This window comes from Penicillium rubens (genome assembly GCF_028828025.1).
Source record: "Penicillium rubens strain IBT 27055 chromosome Unknown utg000004l_segment0_segment0, whole genome shotgun sequence".
NCBI classification, from domain to species: domain Eukaryota; kingdom Fungi; phylum Ascomycota; class Eurotiomycetes; order Eurotiales; family Aspergillaceae; genus Penicillium; species Penicillium rubens.
In genome coordinates, this window is record NW_026890602.1 from 1,087,533 (window position 1) to 1,112,445 (window position 24,913).

The 24,913-nt window shown below is 49.3% G+C and overlaps 13 protein-coding genes across 13 annotated transcripts; 5 read left to right on the forward strand and 8 right to left on the reverse strand.

The window, feature by feature from the left end:
- Positions 1–88: 88 nt before the first annotated feature.
- Positions 89–1,638, reverse strand: gwt1 (putative GPI anchor biosynthesis protein Gwt1; the record flags this gene model as incomplete). The annotated part of the gene is made up of 2 exons (XM_002561598.1): positions 89–1,483; positions 1,543–1,638. 2 exons carry the CDS (start codon positions 1,636–1,638, stop codon positions 89–91), a joined length of 1,491 nt encoding a protein of 496 aa, XP_002561644.1.
- A 416-nt stretch (positions 1,639–2,054) lies between these two features.
- N7525_010364 (DEAD/DEAH box helicase) lies at positions 2,055–3,719 on the reverse strand (the record flags this gene model as incomplete). Its single annotated transcript, XM_002561599.2, has 1 exon — positions 2,055–3,719. The coding sequence occupies one exon, from the start codon at positions 3,717–3,719 to the stop codon at positions 2,055–2,057; it is 1,665 nt and encodes a 554-aa protein (XP_002561645.2).
- Positions 3,720–6,277: 2,558 nt separating this feature from the next.
- On the forward strand, positions 6,278–7,090 carry N7525_010365 (bZIP transcription factor; the record flags this gene model as incomplete). The annotated part of the gene is made up of 1 exon (XM_002561601.2): positions 6,278–7,090. One exon carries the CDS (start codon positions 6,278–6,280, stop codon positions 7,088–7,090), a length of 813 nt encoding a protein of 270 aa, XP_002561647.2.
- A 676-nt stretch (positions 7,091–7,766) lies between these two features.
- Positions 7,767–9,203, reverse strand: N7525_010366 (acyl-CoA dehydrogenase; the record flags this gene model as incomplete). Its single annotated transcript, XM_002561602.1, has 3 exons — positions 7,767–8,133; positions 8,195–9,043; positions 9,109–9,203. 3 exons carry the CDS (start codon positions 9,201–9,203, stop codon positions 7,767–7,769), a joined length of 1,311 nt encoding a protein of 436 aa, XP_002561648.1.
- A 286-nt stretch (positions 9,204–9,489) lies between these two features.
- Positions 9,490–10,927, reverse strand: N7525_010367 (uncharacterized protein; the record flags this gene model as incomplete). Its single annotated transcript, XM_002561603.1, has 4 exons — positions 9,490–9,959; positions 10,169–10,279; positions 10,335–10,710; positions 10,781–10,927. 4 exons carry the CDS (start codon positions 10,925–10,927, stop codon positions 9,490–9,492), a joined length of 1,104 nt encoding a protein of 367 aa, XP_002561649.1.
- A 1,314-nt stretch (positions 10,928–12,241) lies between these two features.
- N7525_010368 (Major facilitator superfamily domain general substrate transporter) lies at positions 12,242–13,987 on the reverse strand (the record flags this gene model as incomplete). The annotated part of the gene is made up of 3 exons (XM_061215070.1): positions 12,242–12,475; positions 12,550–13,640; positions 13,696–13,987. The coding sequence occupies 3 exons, from the start codon at positions 13,985–13,987 to the stop codon at positions 12,242–12,244; spliced, it is 1,617 nt and encodes a 538-aa protein (XP_061067582.1).
- A 712-nt stretch (positions 13,988–14,699) lies between these two features.
- On the forward strand, positions 14,700–16,828 carry N7525_010369 (uncharacterized protein; the record flags this gene model as incomplete). The annotated part of the gene is made up of 6 exons (XM_002561605.2): positions 14,700–14,832; positions 14,886–15,127; positions 15,192–15,302; positions 15,360–15,820; positions 15,884–16,232; positions 16,298–16,828. 6 exons carry the CDS (start codon positions 14,700–14,702, stop codon positions 16,826–16,828), a joined length of 1,827 nt encoding a protein of 608 aa, XP_002561651.2.
- A 74-nt stretch (positions 16,829–16,902) lies between these two features.
- Positions 16,903–17,354, reverse strand: N7525_010370 (Dabb family protein; the record flags this gene model as incomplete). The annotated part of the gene is made up of 3 exons (XM_002561606.1): positions 16,903–16,996; positions 17,057–17,285; positions 17,336–17,354. The coding sequence occupies 3 exons, from the start codon at positions 17,352–17,354 to the stop codon at positions 16,903–16,905; spliced, it is 342 nt and encodes a 113-aa protein (XP_002561652.1).
- A 339-nt stretch (positions 17,355–17,693) lies between these two features.
- Positions 17,694–19,886, forward strand: N7525_010371 (fungal specific transcription factor domain-containing protein; the record flags this gene model as incomplete). Its single annotated transcript, XM_061215071.1, has 3 exons — positions 17,694–17,774; positions 18,726–18,878; positions 18,933–19,886. 3 exons carry the CDS (start codon positions 17,694–17,696, stop codon positions 19,884–19,886), a joined length of 1,188 nt encoding a protein of 395 aa, XP_061067583.1.
- A 141-nt stretch (positions 19,887–20,027) lies between these two features.
- On the reverse strand, positions 20,028–20,702 carry N7525_010372 (SIMPL domain-containing protein; the record flags this gene model as incomplete). Its single annotated transcript, XM_002561608.2, has 1 exon — positions 20,028–20,702. One exon carries the CDS (start codon positions 20,700–20,702, stop codon positions 20,028–20,030), a length of 675 nt encoding a protein of 224 aa, XP_002561654.2.
- A 199-nt stretch (positions 20,703–20,901) lies between these two features.
- N7525_010373 (uncharacterized protein) lies at positions 20,902–21,903 on the forward strand (the record flags this gene model as incomplete). The annotated part of the gene is made up of 1 exon (XM_002561609.1): positions 20,902–21,903. The coding sequence occupies one exon, from the start codon at positions 20,902–20,904 to the stop codon at positions 21,901–21,903; it is 1,002 nt and encodes a 333-aa protein (XP_002561655.1).
- A 335-nt stretch (positions 21,904–22,238) lies between these two features.
- N7525_010374 (uncharacterized protein) lies at positions 22,239–23,300 on the forward strand (the record flags this gene model as incomplete). The annotated part of the gene is made up of 2 exons (XM_002561610.1): positions 22,239–22,886; positions 22,938–23,300. The coding sequence occupies 2 exons, from the start codon at positions 22,239–22,241 to the stop codon at positions 23,298–23,300; spliced, it is 1,011 nt and encodes a 336-aa protein (XP_002561656.1).
- A 153-nt stretch (positions 23,301–23,453) lies between these two features.
- Positions 23,454–24,626, reverse strand: N7525_010375 (fungal specific transcription factor domain-containing protein; the record flags this gene model as incomplete). The annotated part of the gene is made up of 1 exon (XM_061215072.1): positions 23,454–24,626. The coding sequence occupies one exon, from the start codon at positions 24,624–24,626 to the stop codon at positions 23,454–23,456; it is 1,173 nt and encodes a 390-aa protein (XP_061067584.1).
- Between the last annotated feature and the right edge of the window lie 287 nt (positions 24,627–24,913).

A 24,913-nucleotide genomic window follows, 5' to 3' on the forward strand; every position in this document is an offset into this window, starting at 1 on the left:
CATATGCAGAACATATGAACTATCGACATATTTTATATGCAACTTTTTAAAATTGGATAATACTACATCTATGAGTGTTATAATATATCTACAAGCTCAACTTAATATTGTACTTGTCCATCCCCAGAGCAGCACCAGTTAGCACAGCCGCATAGACAATTAGAATGCCCATGGCCTGCGGGGTATTGAGATCCAAGGTTGGAATGCTCAGGTTCACTGCTCCTGTAAGCAGGTTCGCGATCAGGAACACTGCAAGGCCACCGCGGTTGAAGGCATGTAGAATACGACTGGTCGCAAAGGAAGTCTGCTCTGCCTCGCCTTCGGTGCTAGTGGCACGGTGGACCGCGGGGAAGAACACAGTCTCGGTCAGGCAGAAGAGGAAAAGCTGGACACTATTGAATGCTGACACCCAAAGCACATATGGCATGTTAGCCAACCGACGCGACACTGGGATGTTGGCACCATAGCCGAATGCGTAAGTGGAATTGAAGAAGAACATTGTAGACCAGAACATTCCCTGCAGAACCAAGCGCATCAGAACGGAGTTCCGTGCCTTCTGGGGCGATTTCGTGGCCGAGGTACCGCGAGGAATGATGCGGACTCCAACACCCCGTCCAGCGAGGAAGATTGCAAAATATCCAATGAAAGAAAATATTCCCTCACGGTTCTTGGATAGCAGATCTGGGCCCCGAGGAGATACGAGAATGTAGCCCTTGAGATCCGTCGACTCCAAAGCGACTTGGTAGAGTACTGCAATTCCAAGTGCAAGCACCTCGTAGGAGGGGACCAGTGTAGTCAAGGAGTCGAATAGCTCCACGAAAGGAGGCAAAAAGCCAAGCGTGAAGAAAAAGTTCCAGTGCACGCCATATTCCGTCACATGTTCCGCATAGTCCAGTCCCTTGACACTCCACAGCCGGATGAGGCCGAGCACAAGCAGAGGAATGGAGTGTCGAGCCGAGCCAACCAACCTCTTATGCAAAGCTAACCGTGGAGACTTCGAGTCGCGGCCCTTCAGGACCGCGCGCGCAGAGACTACTCCAGCGGAGAACACAAAAGAGCCCACGCCCAAGTCCATTAGAGACGTTCCCCAGTTCTCCACCTTAGCAAAACGACGTGGGAACGCCCGGAAGTCGACTGCGAGAATGGCTACGCAGGTGACAATCATCATTGCCGCGCGGTACGTGGTCAAGAATGGGTGAATGGGCAATGCCTGCTGTTCCCCCTGGGAGCTCTCATATTTGGCCTTAGGTTTGCGGGGGGTTTTGGCTTTTTGGGGTGTGCGCAGGCCGTTTCGGGTAAGAAATAGGAGGACCGCGGGGGAGACGAGGAGAATGTTGAGGAGAAGTGGTGCGGAGGAGTAAGCGGTCGTCGCGAATAAGATGGCTAGTACATTGAGGATGAAGTCGGTCGCGAGTGCCGCAGGGCCGTAGGGTGTGAAGAAGGATAAGCGGGACTGGAGCGCGGACCAAAGGAGAACGGATGTCTAGGGTTGTCACAGGTCAGAATGTGTCAATTGCAAGGTAAAGTCTCGAGGTTTCTCACTGAAGCAACGAGTGTGACTGCATTGATCTCGAGGATTGTGCTTCCCGCAAGATTAGACACAAAGGCTTCCTTGCGAGCTTTGTAGCTCGGATCCATATTGGGCAGTTATCAATATTGATAGCTAATCGCCCTCAAGGGTTCGAATTAAAAGAATGACGTGGTGGAATGGTAGAGCATTGAAGCTCTAAATGTCATGTCTAGCCGCGATCACCTGACCATTTACGGTCTTAAATCCCAAGAACAACTGTCAAGATCACTAATGACACTGTGTCAATTATGTCAAAATATTGTGGAATAATATCTAGATGGCTACCCTTATAAATGATTTAAAGCTATGTTGACTACCGTGGCTAGCTTCGAGGTTGAGCTTTACAATCAGGACGTGGGCAACTGTTCGGCAAGTAATTTTGATTTCGATTAAGGAATTTTATGTAGCGGGTCATAACGTAAGTCTAGTGTCTATGGATAGTAACATTTTAGCACGCTGTGCTTGACATTAGTATGCAAAAGAATCATGATCTAGGCTTTCCGCGTCCACCACCCCCACGGCGTGCTCCACGGCCTCCGCGGCCTCCTCCACGCTTCTTCTCGATACCCCCTCGGTCTCCTTGGCCAGCTCCAGGGCTAAGTGCATCACGACTCTTGCCACCTCGGGAAGAGTTGCGGTATCTAGAAGATCCGCTTCGGGCCATCTCGTTTGGGTCTGCATAGGTGAAACCTGGAACGCCCTTCAACCCCATCTTGCCAATGATCTTTTTGTCCATTGGGGGAGGCTCTGGACATCCCATGCCCTTGACAGCCATCTCGTTGGCGAGTTGCACAAGGCCAGCCTTGTCGAGACGAAGCTGCCTCAGAAGACCAGATCCAGCGAAGAAACCAATGAAAGACGAGTAGGCACGTTGCTTCGACTCTTCATCAATAGTGTACATGGCCTGCATGACAGCTTTAGAGCATGAAGGAGCGCCAGCATTGATCGCTTCGGTATCGGGGTGGGGTTTGATAGGCAGGTGGCGGTTGTTCTTCATGAAGAATGACTCGCCCTCCGTGAGGAGAATGATAGCGCGGCCGTCAGCGCCAGCACGGGCAGTACGACCGACACGGTGGACGTACTGCTCGCCATTTGATGGCAAACCAACCTGGATGACCAAGTCGACGTTGGGGAAATCCATACCACGGCCGATGACATCTGAAGCGAACAGGATTCCGGCTTCGGCTTCCTTGAATTGATTCGTAGTTCTTGTGCGAGCACCCTGGTTGAGTCTGGAGTGGATCTCGAACACCTTCAAATGAACCATACCCTTGCAGAAGACCCCTGCGAGGAGGGAAACCATGTGTGCAGTCACGCCGAAGACGATGATTTTCGAGCTGGTCTTGATTTCATGCTTGAGCAGGGAGGCAAGTGTAGTGAAGGTATCTGCGACAGACGGCATGAGCACGTGGTACTGGGGAACTCTCTCATGCGTTGGTGCTTCATTCTCATCAATGGTAGAAATGCTAGTGTAGTTTTTCTTCAAAACGATATTGACCACATCCTTGACTTTGGGTGGGACAGTGGCTGAGAAGCACATGCCTTGCCAGCCAGTGCTCTTTTGTGGGATGAGCTGGAGAATTCGCTTCACATCAGCAATAAAGCCACTCTCGAGCATCGTGTCAGCTTCATCCAAGACCAAGGTTTGGATGTTAGACAGCTTCTTAGCGGTGGGAGTTTCAGATAGGTAATCGCACAGGCGTCCGGGGGTGGCGACAAGAATGGAAGGTGCGCCCTTCATGAAGCGCGAATGAGCAGATGCTCGGGCCGTTCCACCAACTGCGACATGGCACTCAAGAGGAGTGGGAAGTTGCGATGTTAGTTCATCACACGCCTTTGCAATCTGTTGGGCAAGTTCTCGGGTTGGGGTAATGATCAAGATGCCGACCTTGCCTTTGGGCGGCGCGGAATCACCTTGAAGCAGACAGTGTAATGCAGGCAACAAGAAAGCAAGGGTTTTTCCTGTTCCGGTTTTAGCCTGGACAAGACAGTCACTGCGCCAATTTGGAAGTTCTGTCAGAACACGCTGCTGGACAGGGGTCATGTTGGTAAACCCCATCACGTCAAGGGCTTTGAGGAGCTTGGAGTCCAGCTTCCCTGCCATGGTTGAGTACAACTGGGTGTCATTGCTGAGTTGAAGACCTTCCATGACGGTCAATGTTTTATATTCCAAGAAAAACTGCAATTAATTTTGATGAAAATTCAAACTCGTAGTGGCGAATAAATGATTGTTAATGCTTGTTGACAAAACAAAACAAAGAGGAAGTTTGGATGAACGTAATCTTTCTTTCCTTGCTCCTTCTAATTTAGCGAGAATCAGACTTGATGCCTGATGATGTTGGATCAATACAAGTTTATCTTTGACAAAGAAGAGATTTGTTGCCAAGCATTTAAGATTGTCCCAAAGTCTGGTAAGCATTATCTGATTGGCTACTGAGAACCCATTATTTTCGCTTGATATCACGTGTATTATGGGTCAGTTCCTGAAAAAGTAAGACTAACCCCATATGGTAATTTGCCTGATCAAGTGGTGTCCCTAGGTACAACATAGGTATTTTCGAGTGAACATATATGAATCCTCTATATATCAGAGGTCCAGCCCAGTAGTAACACTTTGTTGAATTAGTTGGATGTTATCGCTGTATCTTCGGCACTTCTCCCTGATGAGCGTTTCTTCATATTACCGGAAGGCTAGTCGAAACGGCAGAGGCAACTTCCTAGACACAGGCTGTGTGATTATTTATAGGTGAAAAACGTGTTGTGATTTATAGAGTAGAATGATCTGGAACAAAGATAAAGCAGTATGTCAGAACTTACCTCGAGAAAAGCGTACGGAGTGTTTGGGGGCCATCTATCCTATCGATATGATTCGCCCGGCACCTGGGCAGTCCCAGTCGATCACCTAATATGGGGCGAAGACCGATACGTAGGTACTTATGTCGCACCATATTGTAGTAAACAATCTCCGATAACGTTCCTAGAAAGCTCCTCGGCTTCGCTAAAGGACACCACAGCCACAATATAACGTTTTTCGTACACCATGGCGGTACCCTCATTACCACCCGTCATAGATGCGGATCGTTTCTAGTCGAGTCAAGTAATTTTCTGCCTGTTTTTATTCTCACAGACTACATGTATAGGACGAATCATATTTGGGCGATTGGCCACTATGCATCGAAACCGAGAGCTATTACTCCGTAGAGCTCACGGTGAACGACTTAAAATCGGTATTAGATCCGTATGATCGACCGGGGGGTCACGGACCGTTTCTAGTCTAGAACCAATGCGAACGTCCGCATGCACATTGCCTATTAAACGCTTGGGCATACATATGGTAGGGCCACCATTTCCAAAATAACCGTGCCCGATTCCCCACTTGCATACCTCCACATAGATGGTGTCGCCTATTGTAAGTTTCAGGAATCATTCATCGAACATTGGTAGACATTGTGCTGCTCTCATGACAGGTTTCGTAAAGTGAGCAATGCGCAACATTCACAGATGCTTGGTTGATCCTCCGATGATCTATATCCTCAGGGCAAAATCCCCTGAGTGGCCAGCGGGATCATTAGAGGATCAACATGTACGGGAGGTCATCTGGCTTTTCAAACTTCGGTTAGAGCGGACTGTGATGCTCGAATAGGAAATTTGCAAGAGTCCCCGGCTAAAGTCCCCCAGGATCATGGTGAAAGTAAAAGCCATTGGTGAGTCAAAACATTGCGGCTACATATTGTCGATCAATGCTTTTCAAACAGCCGCTGATACCCTTCTTCTCGAGGTATTAGCTTGCCCACACCACATGCTCATCCTATCCAAATAATACCCGAGCCCCGTGGTTCCCTGGAGGAGCCGAATACTCGGGGACCATCGGCGTTCGGACAGTGCGGGCCAAAGGATCTTCGCCGGCCTTTGCTTCGTACATATCTCCACCAGGAAGCGGATCACCACCGATGGTCTGTGAATGCCTTATGGAGCAAGGTATTTTAGTACTCTTATATCGGTCAGCCCGCAATCAAAAAAAAGAAGAAAAGGGGTAAATAGTAAATGCTCATCATTACGGCACGCGGGTTTGGGCCAACAGAAGGCTTTTCATTAAGTTTGACCCCATTCATCTTGGCAGGAGTCGTAAAAAGCGGACCTTGCGATTGGGGCTCACCGTAGTGGCTAAAAAGAGGACACTATATCCATGGCCCGTACGGAGTACTCCGTAGCTATCCACACAGTTCGTCTATTTCTCCACGCTTATTGGGCGCTTAGGCGTCGGCTTGAGGTCTCTCTTTCGCCGCATCGTCGGGAGATTTGCCTGGCCTGTTAGTCAACCTGGAGAAAACGATATGAGTGCTGGGGACAATATTCTGGTATTGTCAAGGCCACCCCATTGCTGAGAAGGTTATAACCACCTCCTGAAAGCATCCATGGGTATACCTCGCATAACATCTTATTTTCCTCTGCCCCGTATCCTCGTTCAAGCTAATCTCGCCCTGGATTGGCACGATCAGTCACGTTCTGGCTTGATCCCTGCTCGGCTCGGAAATAGTCTCGAGCCACCCACTCATGATCTTTCGAAACCAGTGATCCACAACTTCCCCTCATGTTAGGCTCCAGTGCTGGGTCCATGGTCGCCAGCGGGGGGTTCTCTTCGAAAGGTTCTGGGCAACAGAAGGGAGTCCTGCGTCGAGTGTCGGGAGTGGAAGGAAATCAATAACCATGAGCTCTCAAGACGAACCACCTATCAAGAGGCGTGAGTCTCGATCAGGGACAAGGAAAGTCTCAACCCTGTCAGCGGAACAACTAGAGCGAAAGCGTGCCAACGATCGAGAGGCTCAGCGGTCCATTCGCCAACGCACCAAGGGGCATATAGAGCAACTTGAGGCTCAGGTATCCACGCTCCAGTCACAGATTGCCAAGATGCGGGTCCAGAACGAGCGGTTCGATGAAGTCGTGCAACACAATGCTTTTCTGGAGAATGAAGTCATCCGATTAAAGCATCAAGTTGCTTCTCTGACTGGCCGACCGGAGTTTGCATCAAATAACGAACCGATCACTCCGCTTCGGGGTGAGTGGTCGGAACAAGCCTCGAATAGTGCATTACCCGACATCCCAACAACGGAGGCATTATTACCGCCACACTTCGGTGCAACATCCCACACTCAAAGACCATCGGACCTTTCAGCACCACGTCCAGTGTCTCATCAACATGACTGGCAACAATACCCGTCCACAAGATCGCCGTCGCTCGCAGCCTCCGATCCCGAATTCCCCAGTTGTATGGAACCGTACCCGATAGATGGTCGAATGCATCAGAGACAACCCATCTGCCCACCGCAGCAACAATCCGGATCTTCTTTCTCTCAATTCGCTTACAGCAACCGGTCACTTTCCATGTCGAGTGCCAGTCCCGTTCCTCAGCCAACTCCCGCCCGAGTCTACCAATCGTCCACATCAACATACCCGCAGCCAATGCCTCCATCGCAACAGACGGATCCGACATACGAGTATCCATGGGTGCCTCCCTCGTGAACATTGCATGTGCCAGGCAACCGGGGCGGTCCAAGGGCCTTGTAACCTTGGTGGAAACACATGTCTTGCGAGCTCATGCCGATCCGGTCTCACAGCATGTAATTTCCGTGCAAGATCCTTGGTACGAACATTCATACTGATAGATGCTATAGATCTCAGAGCAATGCTTGTTCTCAGACTCCGAAGTCGACGCGGAAATCGCGTTCGAAACTGACGTCCACACAAAAATGGTACCCTTGGAACGGAAATAGCAGCCGCGCCGAATAAAGTAAGCTGTGGGTGCAGCCTTGGAGCTCGGTCCCACCTTTGGTCCATCTACAAATGCCCGGTGTGACTTGCTGAGAGGTCGGGAAATAGACTTGGACTCCACACGGCAAGATTATTGTTGGAACTGGATATCCAAACAAGGCAGGGCACATTGGCATCATTGGGGCCATTATCTCCGCTGCTCTTTTACTTTCTTGTATACACAGTTTGACATTTATACATCTTAGTTAAGCGAATGCGAAATGGTCACAGGCATGACCAATGATGGCTCTTCGTGTTCTGTATACTGGAAGGGAATGATGAATAAACACCCAAAAGAAACACGCAATACGCCGCAGTGTGTATCCATAGATGAAATCAAACTATTTATAAGCAAAGCCATTTAGGTAGGTATTCAACGCCATCTCGTCTAGTTCGTGTACTGCTTCTGGAGAAGCTTGGCAATGGTCTGCAACTGGATGTTGCTGGTACCCTCGTAGATAGCGCCGATCTTGCTATCGCGGAACATCTTCTCAGCAATACCCTCACGGACAAAGCCCATGCCACCCATCCACTCAACAGCAGAGCTAGACACCCGGCCGGCGACCTGGGAGGCGTACAGCTTAGCCATGGCGGCGTCCTGGACGAAGTCCTGGCCAGCCTCCTTCTTGCGAGCAGCGTTGTAGACGAGAGCGCGGGCAGCGGCAATCTCAGTGTAGGCCTGCGCAATCTGGTGCTGCATGCCCTGGAAGTTTCCGATGAGCTCGCCAAATTGGCGGCGGTCGTTCCAGACGTATCTTTGGTTGTGGTCAGCCGATCGAATTCATATGCGGGTGTAAGATGGACAGGAAATCTCACCTAGCGGCGTTCTCCCATGCGCCGAGGGCCAGACCGGTCATTTGAGCGGCGATACCAATACGACCCTCGTTCAATACGCTGATGGCGTACTTATATCCTTGCCCCTCCTCGCCGAGCAGGTTGCTCTTGGGGATGACACAGTCATCAAAGTTGAGCACACAAGTGCTGCTAGCACGAATTCCAAGCTTCTTCTCCTTCTTAGCAATTGAGAAGCCGGGGGTATCCTTCTCGACAATGAAAGCAGTGATACCCTTGTAACCCTTGCTGGGGTCAATGTTGGCAAAGACAATGAAGACACCAGCCTCCATAGAGTTAGTGATCCACATCTTAGAGCCATTGAGTTTATAACCATCGGCGGTCTTCTCAGCCTTGGTCTGGAGCGCGAAGGCATCAGAGCCAGACGCAGGCTCGGAGAGACAGAACGAGCCGACAGTGCCGGTAGTCAGCTTGGGTAGCCAGGTACGCTGGGCCTTGGCATCACCGTACTTCATGATCGCGGTGTTGACGAGTGTGTTGTGAACATCAACCAGCACGCTGACGCTGGGGTCGACGCGTGCCAGCTCCTCGATTGCGACGATCGCCGCGGTGAAGTTCATCCCGGCACCGCCAAACTCCTCTGGCACCTCAATGCCCATCAGGCCCTGCTCGAAGAGCTGCTCCACAACCTTTGCGTCCATAGTCTCGGCTTCGTCCATTTCCCGCACCTTCGGGCCGATCTGCTCCACTGCGAACTTGGATACCGAGTCGGCCATCAGGGATTCCGTCTCGGACAAAAGGGTGATCGGCGTCGGGGTGAGCTCGGAGAGGTCGACCTCCCGCCGGCGGGGGGTGGTTGAGAATGCATATGCGCTGTAATGGGTAAAACTTGTTAGCAAATACATTCCAATAGCATGCGCTCCTGGGCTAGACGGTACCTCTGTACGGGCCGGCCGGCAGCAAGTCGCTTGCCCGCCAAGCGGACTGAGGGGTTACGCGACAAAGGCCGCAACGCGCGAATAATAGAAGCCATTGTGAATAGAGGGGAAATAAGCTCAATGCGTGAGAAAGAAAAGGATGAATGAGAAAATGACCTCGGGAGGGAGGTGAAGGTCATAATCACGAGGGTGTCGCTGAGCCGAGGTCGGTTATCGGCGGCGTTGGGGATCCGCGGGGATGTGGGTCTTTCCATTCCTTAACCTAGGTTGATCAGGACGAAGGGAACACTTACATTCATCTACAATACAAAATATGCCATGCTGGACATGTCCATGCAAGCATCAGCCAAGAATATAACACACATTTGATAAGTCAACACATTAAACGACCTTTCGGACATCTTGACGACGCCCATGGATCGAACCCTTAGCAGAGATACTACAATCTCCTGACGGCGGGCTGACCTGACCCTCCACATCCTCGAAACGGGTCTCAATTTCAGTTCTAATCATAACATCCTTCGGCCCATTGACAATGTGTTCCTCGCTTCCATTCGTCCCAGCAGATGTGCTGAGCTCGATCCAGTCCGGATTATCATCGTCAAATGGCTTCCTCCCCCCGTATGCGTTGGACTGAAAGTTAGAGTGGCTCGTCGGGTTGGACTTGTTTGTGCCATATGCTGCAAATCCGCTCGAGTTGCGGTACTGGTAGGGAGTCGAGGGTTTCTTCGAGGTGAAACCCAGTTGCTGCAACACCTTTTCCATGAGTGGCCGGATAGGTGGTACGCAGCCGACGATGACGACAATCCAAGCTTCTGTCGAGGCCCAGATGAGGAGGTCGGATTGAGCGTCTATTGGGAATATGATAATTAGCTTCTTTTCTTTTTTTTTTTTTTTTCAGGACGGAATTTTGGATTGTGACTTGCACGTAATATCTGTTGTTTCGGTCAATGCCTTGAGCTCATACGTCTTGACAGCGGAGCAAACTGCCGCTCTGCAGTCGAGGAAATGTTAGCTCGGGGCAAGTTGAAATATTTTGTGGGAAATGCTTACATCCAACCCAATCCCATGAGGATGGACAAGGCGATCTTGATCCGCAGCTTCATCTGGAGCTTCCAAAAGAGATGAACTGGATACAGTGCCAACAGGATGTCGCTAAATGCGTTGAAGCCTAAAAGGTCAGTATCATCTAAACTCTTGACTCTCGATGTGACGTGCAAACTCACTAGCCTGGAAGAACGAATAGTTCTGATTCATTTTGCGCCCCGGGTCGCATGTTCCTTCTACACTATCATCCCACAATTTGTGCATTGGTCTACATTGACCCAGGATTGTTCCGAGGACAGCGATGTTAACTGCTCCAATAAAACCACCCAGAATAATCAAGAACCACGGCTTTTTCTCGTGACGACCACGAATCTGGACAAGGAAGGCGAGAATCGCCAGCTTTCCCAACATACTGGCTGCGATCGCTAGTAACTGGAATACCCATGACCAGTGCAGCGCTGTGACTATCTGCGCGTCTGACAGACTATCCAAGTGACGGCCCATCCCAGCATTGACTGACAACTGCAGGAACACCTGAGCAGTGCCCTCGGTCGCCTGTCAGAAAAGCCGCTCATTAGCACGTGCCATGGAATCGAGACTCATGGAAAAGAGGCCAGACACTCACAACCGTCAAACCAGCGACAGCAAAGTCCCATCTAAACCGCCCAACGAATTTCCAGTTGCTCAGAAACCGAAGGCCGAAAAAGAATAGGCCAATGCATGTTTCCGTCCAAGAAACGGCGAGGATAACCACAGAATTATTTCCGACCATTTCTGGCCTTCAGGGAGGGAATGCGTCCACACGTCCTCGCACAGTATAGGGCAAGATCAAGAGAAGGTGCAGAATAACCAAGTCAGAAATGGATGCATTTGCCTGATATCACCAGCATCCTGTACAGGCCACTCAAAAACCACTAAAGGGCATTCCGTTCCCAGAAAAGTCTCACGCGATGAACAGGGTTTTAATTAAACCATCCATGGCTGCCATTGGAGAATTAAGAATTACAATTTGGAATCTTCCAAACCAAGCGCCCAGAACATACCACAACCCAGAAGGATTACGCTGAAGGATTTTCTGCCCAGGTACGTCCAATGATAAATTGCGTGGTGGTAATAAACCAAATTTAATGATTTAATATCTGAGTTAATTAGTCAATAACGCGGTATGTTGATGAGAACTGGAGAATCAAATTTTCACAATTCATCTAAGCCAATCCCTGGGGCCTCGAGCTAAACTGCAAGCTGGCGACTTCTTACATGGGTTAAAGGCTTCCCGGTCGATATTTGGCTTCTAACAATACGTGGAAATTCTATTTTCGCGGCAGATTTCTAGCCTTGCATTAGTCTGGTCGAGTCTGGTCTTCTGAGGGGAGGGGGGAAGGTAGGAACGAATCGAAATTATATCGCTGCCTCGCCTATTGGCCTCGGAGGAACCGAAGCGGCCCAAGCAAGATATGTGGGTTTAGCCACCATATAGCATGTGGATCTTCTTAAATGAATCTAGATTGAAATGATTCATGCAAACAAGCGAGAAGGCGACGATCCATTCGCACAACGGTAAGTCTGAGATATAACCCAATGAGGACAAACCATGGTCGACCTTTTGAATCAAGTAACTTTTCCAAAACGAACGCTTGTCTACCCAGGTAATTGATTTGCGAAAAAGGTGTGAATTGCCCTGCACAAAATCGGAGACTATGCCATTGTACCTAGGTAGTCACGGCCAGCTCCGTATACGGAGTACTCCAGGGCTATTTCCCCAAGACCGGGGCAGTGGGGAAGGAAAAACATATTCGGACCCTGTCTTTCATTTAGGGCCCGTCTGGGACCATTTACACCATTTACACCACAATCTAACCGACAGCCGAATAAGGTTACTTAGATTAAAACCACGCGTCGAGTCATCGACAATCGTGCCGCTCTACCGAGTTGAATTCGATAAACTTCGTTCATCTTGGCACTTTGTCTGAAACTCAAAAGACAGTGAAATAAAACAGATTGTATACAACATATATTAAATCTACATAAACTCGGTTTGTGTCTAATCTCAGGTATATATCAGAATGCTCCACCTATTCGCCCCCAACTAGACAATACCAGCAACCCGGAGAAGATCTTTCCGGTGTAACCAAATTCGGATCTCCTTGCCCTTGAGATAGAATGGAATACAGACCAAGTAGACCGCGACATTGATAGCCGCAACTGTCATGAAGACACTCAAAACACCACTGGAAGTGATAAAGTCGTTGATCACCCACGTCCAGATCCACGCGATGCAACTCTTTAAAGCAGCAATGGTGACCATGATCTCAACGGAAAGCTGAAACCCCAAAAAAGGAAACGATCAGCAGGTGTACTATACTTTGTCCAAGCTAAAAAAGCCAAATTCCTTACCTCTTTGTGGCAATCCAGGGCGTAGTTCATGCCAAGCGTGGTTCCCATTTGACTTCCTACCGACAGGATACCGGCCCCCACAACAGGCATTGCCCAATGCATTTGGTGCTCATAGGAAAGCCCAAACCAAAGCGCACCGAAGAATGTGAAAAATGCCGCCAATAGGCAGGTCGGTAGCCGCATCTCGGGCTCGCGAATACCATTATTGCGCTTGGTGAAGAAGGTGGCAATCCAGTCGCCTCCTGGACCGGAGAAATAGACACCGAAAAGAGAGCCAACGAAGGGGGACAGGAAGAAGAGACCCTGGCCATTGGAATTGAATCCGTAGGGAGGTGGTGCAAAGAGCTGTGCCACCGACGCCCCAAGGATCACATTCCAGCTAAGAGCCATTCCATAGATACAGCACGACCAGAGGACGGTAGGATAGGCCACGAGCACGAATGGACGCAGGAACACGTGGAGGAGATTCACACTTGGGTCTCCGCTGTTCCAGAACTTGAGTTCTTGCACAAAGGTCTTTTTGGGAACTGCAATCGATTCCTGAACTAACACCTGGTCTTTATCCGCATTGACTGTGGTGGTCTGGAATGGATCTGGGCGGGGCCCGTCGAACTTGGTCTCTGGCATGAAGAAGAACATGGAGATTAGACTGGCACCGACAAACATGGTCACAATCCAGAATGCCCAGTCCATCCCAAGTGCCTGCACGATGAATCCAGAGAACATAGGTCCCAGCTCATTACCTCCCAGGACAGACAGTCCGTAGATGGCGATTAGCTCTCCGCGGTTATGCAGGAAGAACATATCAGTCACTGTGGACGGGACAATTGACTCGATGGGCGCCTGGAATGCGCCCAGGAAAGCACGCCCAACCAGGAAAACAGTATAGGTTTTGTTGGATGCAATGGCCAGCCAGATACAGGCGATGGCCATAAGCAAGTTCGAGAAGATGTAGACAGGACGGCGGCCATACTTGACGGCAAATGGCATCCAGACACAATTCCATACACCCTGGTTGATCAAACAAGCTCCGTTCGCATAGGTTAATTCCTGGAGGGTCTTGCCGAAGGTGGTGGACAGTTGCATCATACCTGTGCTAATCAGCATGGCTCAATATTATCCATATGGCAGATGACGAATACATACCAGCTGCCATGATAGGACCTGTAATAGCGCCCATGAATGCGAACCAACAGCCGTTGAAGAAAGTCAGGCTTTTCTTCGTAGTAGACCAGCTCAAAGGATCATTCGGATCGTTGATCGAAGGTTGCGGGACCAATAACATGCGGCCGTCGCCTGTTTCACGATGCTTCAGCTGGTGAAGCCGCTCAGAAATGCTTCCATTGTCGCTACCATCGAACAGTATTTCTGTTCCAGGTGCGGCATGGAACTGTTCTGCGGCTTTCTTCTCGGACTCTTGTTGCGTTCTGTCCGACATGTTGAAGATGCCCAAGAGGGTCCTCCAAAATATGAAGCAGAAAAATAAGGGCGAGTGTCAGGAACAGGAAGGGGAAAAGAAAGAACGACTTTGAACACTGCGTCGCGTGGAACAAGGCGGAAATGGAAATATCCTTTTTAATACATGGGAGTATAGTACATAGTGGCCATTCCCTTTTAGTCTGAAACATATATCAAGCATATAGTACTAGTAGTAATGTACTCCGTACTCGAAATCCAAAAAAGACCTTGATAAATCCTTCGGGCCTCCCTGTATTTTTGAGAGCCAATCATAAAAATCCAGGCTAACGACGAGCATTGCGCTATGCAGGGATATATGTGGGTGTCGTAATAACGGGCTCGGTGCGTGGTGAAAAACTAGTGAACTCCTCTGCATCCCGCCTACTATATTTGATGTGGATTCTCTGTCTTTCAATCTACACCTATCAAGGTTTTTACCATAATTTTGCATCCACTCAGGAATAAAGGCCTAAGCATCTAGTCTCAACACTAGCAAATACATTTCGCTTCTTTGATTGGCGATAATGAAGCATTGCATGTTCTGGCCGACTTCGGGACTCCCCCTCCACTCGGCTCCTCCCACCATACATATCCCCAGCATAAGTCGTGCATTTGGAAAGTGAGACCAGATGAAATTGCTCCCTTCAAGTTATTCTAGAAGAGATTAAGTCAAAACACATTGGGCAAAGGCAATGGCTCCGTCCCGAGATTTTGCCTCCCACCAGAGTGGTGGCTCTGGCACTTTACCAAGTTCTGTGCCAGTGCTCATTGTGGGCGGAGGCCCGACTGGCCTATTACAGGCGCTCCTTCTATCTCGACTTGGAGGTATGACTATTTAAGGAGTCGACACGAAAGCCTTGTTGACACGCTTCATGTAGTTCAATCATTGATCATCGAGCGTTATCCCGAGCGCCTAGCTGCTCCAAAAGCCCACGCAATCAACCCACGCTCTTTGGAAATCTTGCGTCAATTTAACCTAGGCGAGAATCATGTTCGCCAGCTAGGCACTTCGCGAGATGATAGCTCCTCGGTCAATTTTCTCACCAATCTCTGCGGGGATGCGATCGGCAGCCTTCCGTATGAGCGAATGGATCCTGCAGTGTTGGATGACACGCCAGAGGTACGTACTCGTTCTCTATAGTGACAGAACAGTGAGGAAGGCACTAACCAATTCAAACGTATAGATGATCCATAATATACCCCAACCAGCCTTAGAGCAAGAATTGTCCAACTTTATTGCAAAGGATCCCAACGTCACCTTAATCAAGGGATTCAGTATTCATGGTGTGGAGCAAGTAAGTACATAGGCCATTTTGGTTACTAACGAGGCAACGCGGTTGACTGAAAGCCAGACCGGAGATGAAGTCGTAGCGACTGTTGAGGAACGATCAACTGGAAAACTCCATCAAACAAAGTCCCGTCACCTCATAGCTTGTGACGGTCGTAGAAGCAAGGTCCGCGAACTGCTCGGTATCGAGTCTGAGAGCGAAGACTCAGACCAGACAATGATGACCATTCATTTCAATGCCAATCTGCGACCTGTCGTTGGTGACCGTGTCGGTATGCTGTACTGGATAATGGATCCTATAGCTGCGGGCTTTATCATCGGGTATGATCTCGATGGAATCCAAGTACATATCAGCCAGGTAGACGTTGAGCAGCACCCGGTCGAGTCATGGAGAGAAGATATGTGCAGGGCCAAGATCCGCGGTGCTATCGGTAAAGATGATGTTCCGTTTGATATCCTGAGCTATCGCCCTTGGGTCTTCCGGCGGCAGGTTGCTTACACATTCCAGCAGGGAAATATCTTCCTGTGAGTATTTAGGGTTGGATATTGACCTTGTGATTTCCTTGTTAATGTTTCGGTTTCTTTCAGTGCTGGAGATGCCGCTCACTCATTCCCCCCAACTGGTGGACTAGGCCTGAATTGTGGCCTCGCGGATGTTCATAACTTGGCTTATAAGATTGCCTTGGTTCACCGAGGAGTGGCTACACCATCTATACTTTCGACATACACTGCCGAACGACGCGGTGTTGCGGATTCCTATTCCAAGCAGAGCGTTAAGAACGGCAAGGAGATCTTTGCACTGTTGCAGAGCCTCAAGACCGCAGGTGTCGAAGATGTCGTGCAAGCGCGAAAGAACATGATGTCAGCGTTGGCGGATCCGGGACAGCGCACACAGGTTGAGGCTGGTATTGAAGGACAAAGGGAGCATTTCGATAATGTAAGTGACTTCATCTTGGTTGCCGCTTCCTAAAAGGTAGACCCCGCTCACACTGTTTCTCACAGCTGGGGCTTCATATTGGATATGTGTATGGAGCTACCAAGCCGCCTGCTCATGCTTCCCATTATACTCCGAAATTTGTGCCTGGGGCGCGCTTGCCTCATGCTTGGATCAGCTTCCCGGATCAGACCTCCCCGGAGACAGAGGCAGCCAAACGTTCTTCGCTGCCTCAAAAGCCAGTCGATGTCTCTTACGTCAGGGAGCTTGACCTAGATCAGGCTCGGGCTTGTCAGTGGAGTACACTGGATCTCTGTGGTCCTGACTCTTGGACTTTGATTTTGGGGCAGGAGCAGGAAATTCCGCACATTACACTTTTACAGAAGCACTGTAACATGATCGGTGTACGTCTTAATATCTGGCGCCTCGGTGTGGACTTTGAAATCGTCAGGCAAAGCTGGTTTGCTGATGAATTGGTCAATGGTGGAGGGGTTTTGATTCGCCCTGATCAGCACATCCTAGCGAGAGTCTCTGCTGAGACAAATGGAGAAGACCTGATTATGGAAGTGAACAATCATCTTGGAATTTCGAAGTGCTAGAAATTTAATCGAGAATCATCATAGATATATATTTCACCCTTTGTCCATTTCCCAAATATGTGTCATTGGATATATCAAAACCCAAGCAGCGCCTCATCAACTTGGTCGGTCTCAAAGTCAAACCGGACTAGATCCTCCTTATAAGGAATAAAGTATGTGCTTGTGACCCTAAATAACATAAGTTCCCCTTATTCATACGGATTTGACGTTTTAAAGAATACCTCTTACCTTTCATGCTCACTGCTAGCCTGGTACTCAGCCAATGCTGCTCGATCGTTGTGGTAGCTCACTAGAGCGTATTGAAATCCTTTGCTTTTTTCGATTGGGGTTGTGATTGATGGACCTCCAACAACAAGCCTCTGACCTTTTACGCAGGGCAAGGATTTTAGTGTCTTTATTTGGGAAAGAAACTCCTGCTTCACTTCGTCTCCGACGTCCGCGCGGAATTTGAATAGAACTGTTTTGAAGTCAATTAAGTACTTGGTTAGTTTCGGGGCTGAGCCATACCGATGTGAACGAGAACCATTCTGAAACGTATCAGTTTTAACAAAAATAAATTAATGCGATGGACTTATAGAATGGCTAAATCGAAATGTAGTTCTCATTTAAATGACGCGACGGATGCCATCCGTCCCTAGCGGAAGCTTCCCGCCTTGACCCGAACATCATCGACTCCAGTATTTTCCTCTTTGCGAAGACTTTTCATTCTGATGGGCACTGTTAATTCTAACTTCTCTTTCTCATATTCATGAATCGGCAAATTCAACGCTCATAAGGGACCCTGTCAACCCTGTCATGGACTCTCCACGGCGGTCTCGGAACCGCGCCGCGTGTGTGAGATGTCAGCGTCGGAAAATCCGATGCCATGTCTCGCGAGATCCGCGAGATCTCCGAGATGACGGAGATCTTCCCCGGTGCGCATCGTGCAGAAAGGCTAATGTTGCCTGTATGAACGATGGAAAACAGGAGGTTAATCGCACGTACGTATTATTACCTCCGAGTCACATGAATACTTCCTCCTCGTTTCTCTTTATCCCTTTGATACTAAGAGCTGATTAGGTACATTGCAAACCTACAAAAGCGAGTGCAGTGGCTAGAGTCATTGGTAAAGGAACGGAATCCAACGGTCCGGCTAGAGGATGGCCCGCAACTAGACCTATCAGATATCTCGCAACTCGAACCAACGGAGGGAAGAACTCAACTTGAGTCTACCATTCCACAGAGTGCCCGCATAGGCCGGTCAGCAACACCTCACCATGAACAACCCGGGTCAGCAGATCGGCAACCATCTCGAGCACATTCAAGACCGGCCCACGAAATTGGGCTTGTCTCTCTTTCCTCAGGAGAGCCGAGGTACATCGGTCCCTCAAGTGGATATTTCCTAGCAAACCTCATGTTTTCAAGTGCTGGCCGACGGCCGGGACCATCGGGGAATCATGGCAACGCAAATAAGCCAATGTCGCTTTCATCTGAATTTTTCAATAGCCCAGCGCCACTCCCAAGTCGCAAAGAAGACGCGGAGGAGCTTACTTCAAAGTACTTTGCTTCGGTACATCTCGTGTACCCGTTTCTACACCAACCGACCCACATGACAAGGCTCCAGAGAATGTATAGCAATGAAGTCACCCCCAGCCCAGCGGATGCCTTTCACGTCTACATGGTTCTCGCAGTAGCAGCCTCGGATCTCTCTAGGCGATTTAGAATACCTCTTCCAGCCGAGGGGTATTACACAGCAGCTACCCGGTATTTCGAGCGTGCATGTGCTGATGGCTCTTTGGAAGGATTGCAAAGTCTGCTCTTACTGATGGTATACGGACTTCATAACCCCTCATGCGACATCAACGTCTAGAGCCTGAATTACCAATGCTTGGGCTCCCTAATTGACCTGGGCCTTCAGCGTGACGTTCGTGCATCATCGACATTCTCAATATCATTCTTGGAGCAGGAAATGCGAACTCGCATCTTCTGGGTTGTATACAGCTTTGATCGTACCTTGGGGACTATGATGGGTCGACCGATCGGTGTGAGAGATGAAGCGTGCGAGCTTCGGGTATGTGCTTCGATACATTTCTTCCAGGGCCGATCTTAGCTAACAGTACTTCAGCTCCCTTCAGATGTCTCTGATAGTGATCTCTCCGACTCAACTTGCGATGGAACATCGCCAAATCCCACAACTTCTCACATGACATTTTCTATCCACCTGTTCAAACTTGCCCGCATCAACTCTGAGATCAAATATGTTATGCATAGCATCTGCAGAGATCCTCCCCGATACGCGTACCCCCCAGTGCCCGACATCCATCTGTGGCAGAAAGAGATGGTCGAACGCCTTCAGACCTGGTTTGCAGACATCCCACGTGGAGCTGGAGACGATGCTATCACGAAAATATGTGAAACTAAGTATCACGAAATGATGATACTGGTGCTAAGGCCTAGCCCCGGGATTCCCGAGCCATCGGAAGAGGTGCTCGCACGATGTTTCCAGCATGCTGTAGATCTTCTCCGCGGGTTTGGAGAGCTTTACCGACAGGAAGCTCTCTTATACAGCCGACTCATTGTTCACTCCGTCTTCTTGGGTACGCTGATAATGCTACACTGCTTATGGAGACTGCCCCATGTTGCATCCGAGGTGCAGATTGATGAGGTGGTCGCTGACACGAGCATAAGTCTAAATATCCTAAGCAGCATTGGGGAATACTGGGCTGAGGCTAAGCGCGCAAGGGATTGCATCCATGAGTTATCTGGTGCAACTGTTCAGAGGCTTATCCGGATGCGAAACTTAGAAGCCCCTTCAAGCTCGACCAGAAGCAAGAACCAATCGACTTCCGGCACAGGAAGGACACAGAGAATTCAGACTTCCAATGAGGGAATGGAGCTGCCTTCTACACTTCGTGCTGACTCGGGTGTAGAAAGCCTCCCGCTGAACTCCTTCATGGATGATCACGACCACGCTGATTCTATGAATTGGCTGCATGATTCCATGCCCGGGGGCTTTATGGACTTCAGCGGAGCTCCGGACTTCGACACCCTCATGTGGGAGGTCTTTCATGCTAATTGAGGATAATAGAAGATTTGGATATAATAATCCGGATATGTCACGTATTCAAGAGATCTTGATAAAACCATTTAGCTCAGGTGTCACTGATGCCTGTGGGTCATCGGCTAGGTTGAAAACGAATCGAGTCAAACACCTCACATCTCATGCAGCCTGAAAAGTAACATTGACCTGGCTTTCGACGTCAATATCCTGAGGCGTAAGATCTAGCGGGGCAGGGTCCTCCCCAGGGTGACCACCAAAACTAGGAGCCATCATCAAGTCTCTGTGGGTAGCCCTGTAGGGGCTCATTCCATGGTCGGTAATTTCCACGACCGAGACCTGGCGTCCAAGCACTTCTGAATAGTCATCGGCTTGTTGAATAGCATCGCGCAATGCCAATTTGCGCGCATTGGAAGCCAGTTGTCTGCCAGTTTCGTCGGTGAGACTCCAATCCAGGCCGTCGATCTCCACCTTGTGGTAGCCTAGCAATTCTTCGATCGCCTGGTTCAACTTCGTGAAGTCGCGGAAGACAGCTTTGAAGGATATACTCGCATAGTGCAGATTTTGCACGGGCTGGTCGTGTTTATCTGTTGACTTTGTCCAGGTTTTGATACTGGTGGATGAGAATTTGGTCAGAGGGGGGTCGGGATGATCGTCGGACCAGGAGTGAAAGGTTGATTTGAACCAGTTTTGTAGGCTAGTCGATAATGATGCCACTAGGGAGGCGACTTGATCTTGCTGGGGGCCATTTCCCTTTACTGAGAATCTGATGGTGCCACGTTCTGGGGCGTGGGTGACGGATGATTTGCCCGTGACTATGATTGTTAGAGGAGCCATCATGGGTTGTGAAGACTCTGGAAATAATTTGCAGCTGATTATAAGAAACCCCGTATCAGCCCTGAAGGCAGCAATCTCAGAGTCAGTGATCATCACGTTGCCCAACGCCAAGCCCCAGTGCGGTGGGGCTGTTGATTCCTCTCGTCTTATCATTTTCATCTTTCAGTGACATCTCGACATATAATCTCCTAGATTACCGATGTCTCAATTACCATTCAGCAAAGATGCATTCATCGACAACGTGCTGGATCCCGCTCGTCTTCTCCCAGCCTCTGCTCGAACGGATCATAAACTCGTGAGCCCCACGGAAGAGATCCAACGATTCTTGAAGAAGGACCTGCTGGTCAATAAACTAAATAAAATCGACCAATATCTATGGCTGGCTGGACAACCAATACCGCCCAAGCCTCTAAATTACCAGATTGCAACTTCGCGGAAAATTGCCGTGGACGAGAGAATTGACATGCATATGGTCTGGGAGCACTCTTGGCGTATCCATCTGAAGCCACTACCACGTTATCTTCTCGATCCTCAGTTCTGGGAGTCGCATCTTGTCTGTAAGGGACCCTGTTGTGCTTCGCCAGGCGAACCGGTTTGCCAAGAGCAGGCGTGTTCGCGAGAGCTATACAAATGCGCTCTTGGATTCTTATCTTCTTATATGGCCCTTGTACAATTCGAAAGTGATTTCCTCATTGCACAAAACTACCATCTATTGCCGGACACTATCGCCTGGGATATGTGGCTCAAGCTGAACCAGCAGTTGTTGAAGAACGATGTGACCAGCCCCGGGAATATCAACTCGCGGTATTTGTTTGGAGAGCTGAGACTGTCGCGACTTAACCAAATCTACGCAATCCGCCATGCTAACGTCTTGAGCGGCTATCAGTTCACCTACCAGACGTACGGTGAGCTGTTTTACGACTATTTGACTCCGCTGACTGCGGCGACTATCTACGTTGCCTTAGTGTTGACGGCGATGCAAGTTGGACTGGCTACCGATCGTTTAGGCTTCAATTCACCATTCCAGGACGCTTCCTATGGATTTACAGTTTTTGCAATCCTCGGACCTCTGGTCGGGGTTTTGTTGGTCGGGATTATTGGGGGCTTGGCCTTTGTCAATAATCTGATAGTGTCGTGGAACTTTCAGCGGCAGCAATTTGCCCGGTATGAACTGTTGGGAGTGCGAAATACACTTCCTTGACCGAGTACACAACCGGAACACTCATACACAGCGAGTCAACGCTTTAGAACCCGTGGGCCTTCAATCAATATTCCTCAAAAATTGTTCGACAAAATCAGTTTTACAATGTTGCAATAGTCTATCTAGACGCACTATTTTCTTTATGATTCTTTCCAAATCTCTTGTCTTCTCTTTCAGGGCCTGGCCTTGAGACCTGATGAAGGGGATTGATTGCCGTACACTTAGCCGAATGTTCGGCAATATTCATGATTGGTTGATTTGCCGCATTACAGCATTATTATATTATGCTCTTCTCTGCTCTCTCAACCATTTCTTCTTGTACGAACTCCGCAAATATGGCGAGCACAGTGATTATCACCGGCGCAACCGGCTCGCTCGCACTTGAAGCGGTGCAACAACTTCTGTCATCGCATTCCTCCTTGACCATCGTTGGCACTTTACGAAATGCATCAAAATCCCCCAAAGGCCCCCATTTGCTTCGACTGGAAGAGATGGCCCATCAGTATCCTTCTACCAAGCTCCTGATCAAAAGCGTGGATCTGAACTCTATTTCAGAAGTACGAGCATTCTCGAACAAGATTGCTGGCCTGGTGGAATCTAACGAGCTTCCACGCATCTCCGCCATCATCTGCAACGCGTTTACATGGTCTCTAGAAGGTCTGCAATTTTCGAAAGATTCAATGGAATCAACATTCCAAGTCAATCATCTTTCGCACTTTTTGCTGGTTCTCAAACTTCTGCGGAGCATGGATCCCGAGACTGGTCGAGTGGTCATGCTTAGCTCTGAAGTTCACGATCCTGAACACCCCAACGCTTTTTCCAAACTGGGTGCAGAACTTCCCTCCGATGAGAATCTTGATTCGTTGATCAGACCCGGCGCAGATGAGGCTGGAACAGAACATGACATGGGCTGGCGACGATACGGAAACAGCAAGCTGGCCAATGTCATGTTTATGCGGAGTTTAAACCGACGGCTTCAACAGGTAGTAGCAACTTTCTCAGAATGCAAGAGGATCCACTAATTCCGTTTCTAGAATCCACAATTCAGCAAGATCACCGTGACTGCTATGGACCCAGGTGGCCTTGTGGACTCCCGGGCCCATGACGCCCAGCGCTCATCCACTCGTGTCTTGTTTAAGCTGCTCGCATTTTCGCTACCAGTGACCAGGCTTTTCACTAACAGGCTTCGGTCAAATTCCGACTCAGCCCGAGATATCCTAGCGTTGGCTTTGGCCCCTGAGTATGCATCTGTCAGGGGCCATTTCAATGGAACGAAGCCTCAGCTCCCTGCGCGTGTAAGCGAAGACGCGGGAAGATGTGAAGCTATGTGGGAAGCTTGTTGGAAGTGGGTTGATATGAAAGAAGACGAGACCTGTATTTCCAAGAGTTACCCCTGACAGAGTGGATATAATGAGTGCAGCATATTGTGGTGATCCATACAGATAGAGCACTGTGTAGTCGGATATTATTAAGGCCACATAATGTTCCAAGGTTATGGAGATTCCAATAGCAAAAATATCCCTTGCAACTAGTATATTTTTCTCCATATCTCAGACGCTCATAGGACTGTCAAATAAGAAAGAAGACCAATCTATCGGCCAATCATTGCTATCCATGGGTAAAGTGAGAAGCGTATCCGGTGTTTCGTTTACGCTAGTTTCTGCAGACCTTAGCAGCCCAAGCATAGGGCAAAAGCTAGAGGGGAAAGGGAAGAGCTGAGCCAGTTGCATTTGCCCAGGCACCTGAACAGCACCCCAAGTACTTTCGGTTTGAGCGGGAAACGCATCTGCGCGCATGTTGTTGAATCCGTCGATCTTGCTGAGTGCCAAACCAGCGGAGGTATGCTTCTCACTCATAATTTTCAGCACATGTTTGCTGATTCTGAGCTCCTGGTCTCGGTCTGGGTTCAATACATCATTGTCGGTGAAGGCCCGTGGGATTCCGGCAACGAGATTAGCCCAAGAATGGATTGGCAACAGATATTTGACGTCCTCGTGATACAGGATCTCTTCATAGAGGCGAGAAATGCAGGACGAGGCGACCATTGAAGCGTACTTGAACAATGAGGGGTTGTGCCGGCGGCCGAGAAAGCACGCCAAGATAACAGTCACCAGGTAGAATATATGGAGCTCAAGAACAGGGCGGCTGTACGGTTGTCTAGTTTCGATATGGAACAATTGCATTTCGACAGGGAACTCTTCTCTCAACAGTCTTAGTCCGTCCAGGCTCAGATACACCTGCTCTGGTGAGGCGTTATCAAGTCTGGCCAAGTCCTGGACCTTTTTAAGTTTTGTGCAGAGATTTGTCAACTGGCAGAAAACGTGCGATCCGAGATCGGGATCTTTGAAGTCACTGGGAGCAGGCAGTGGCACAGAGGTTTCCAAGGGAAACATTGCAGGACGACCACAGCAAGCCGTCTGCATAGTATCGTTGATGAATAGATACCACCACATTCTGCGTGCTCTTCCAGGATCCTCTAATTTGTTGTATGTCTCCTTCTCGTGCAAGTGCAACTGAATCGCGAGTCGGATTGCCATGCCAGCCCATTGCCACGGGTTGTCCAGTACTATCGCGTCAGGAGAATATGGAAGCCAGGTGGTGAGGATGCAAAGTGCGCTGAGCATATTCAACGGAGCAAGGTCATGGTGCAGAAAGAGCAATGTTTTGATCCTCCCGTAAATGGCAAATGTGGTCCACTCGGCTGGTCCTGCTGTTTGACGCATGGTACTCCCCGCGAAATACAGACATTGCTGTAGCAAATTAGAGGTTTCTATCTCAGATTGTCCACGATCTAAAACAGGGACGAGGTAGAACAGCTCACGGAAATAGAAATCAGTAAGTGCTTGGGCGATGACGAGAGGTGGAAGGCGACAAGATTGGCTTATGTCTAGACTGAGCTGGCCTCCATCAATAGAACTCGGCTGTTGAGAGCCATTGGCATTTTCATGTCCCAAAGAGCTTATGTCCCGGTGTCCAAGAGGACGAAAAGGTGACGGTGTGGCTTCTGCTG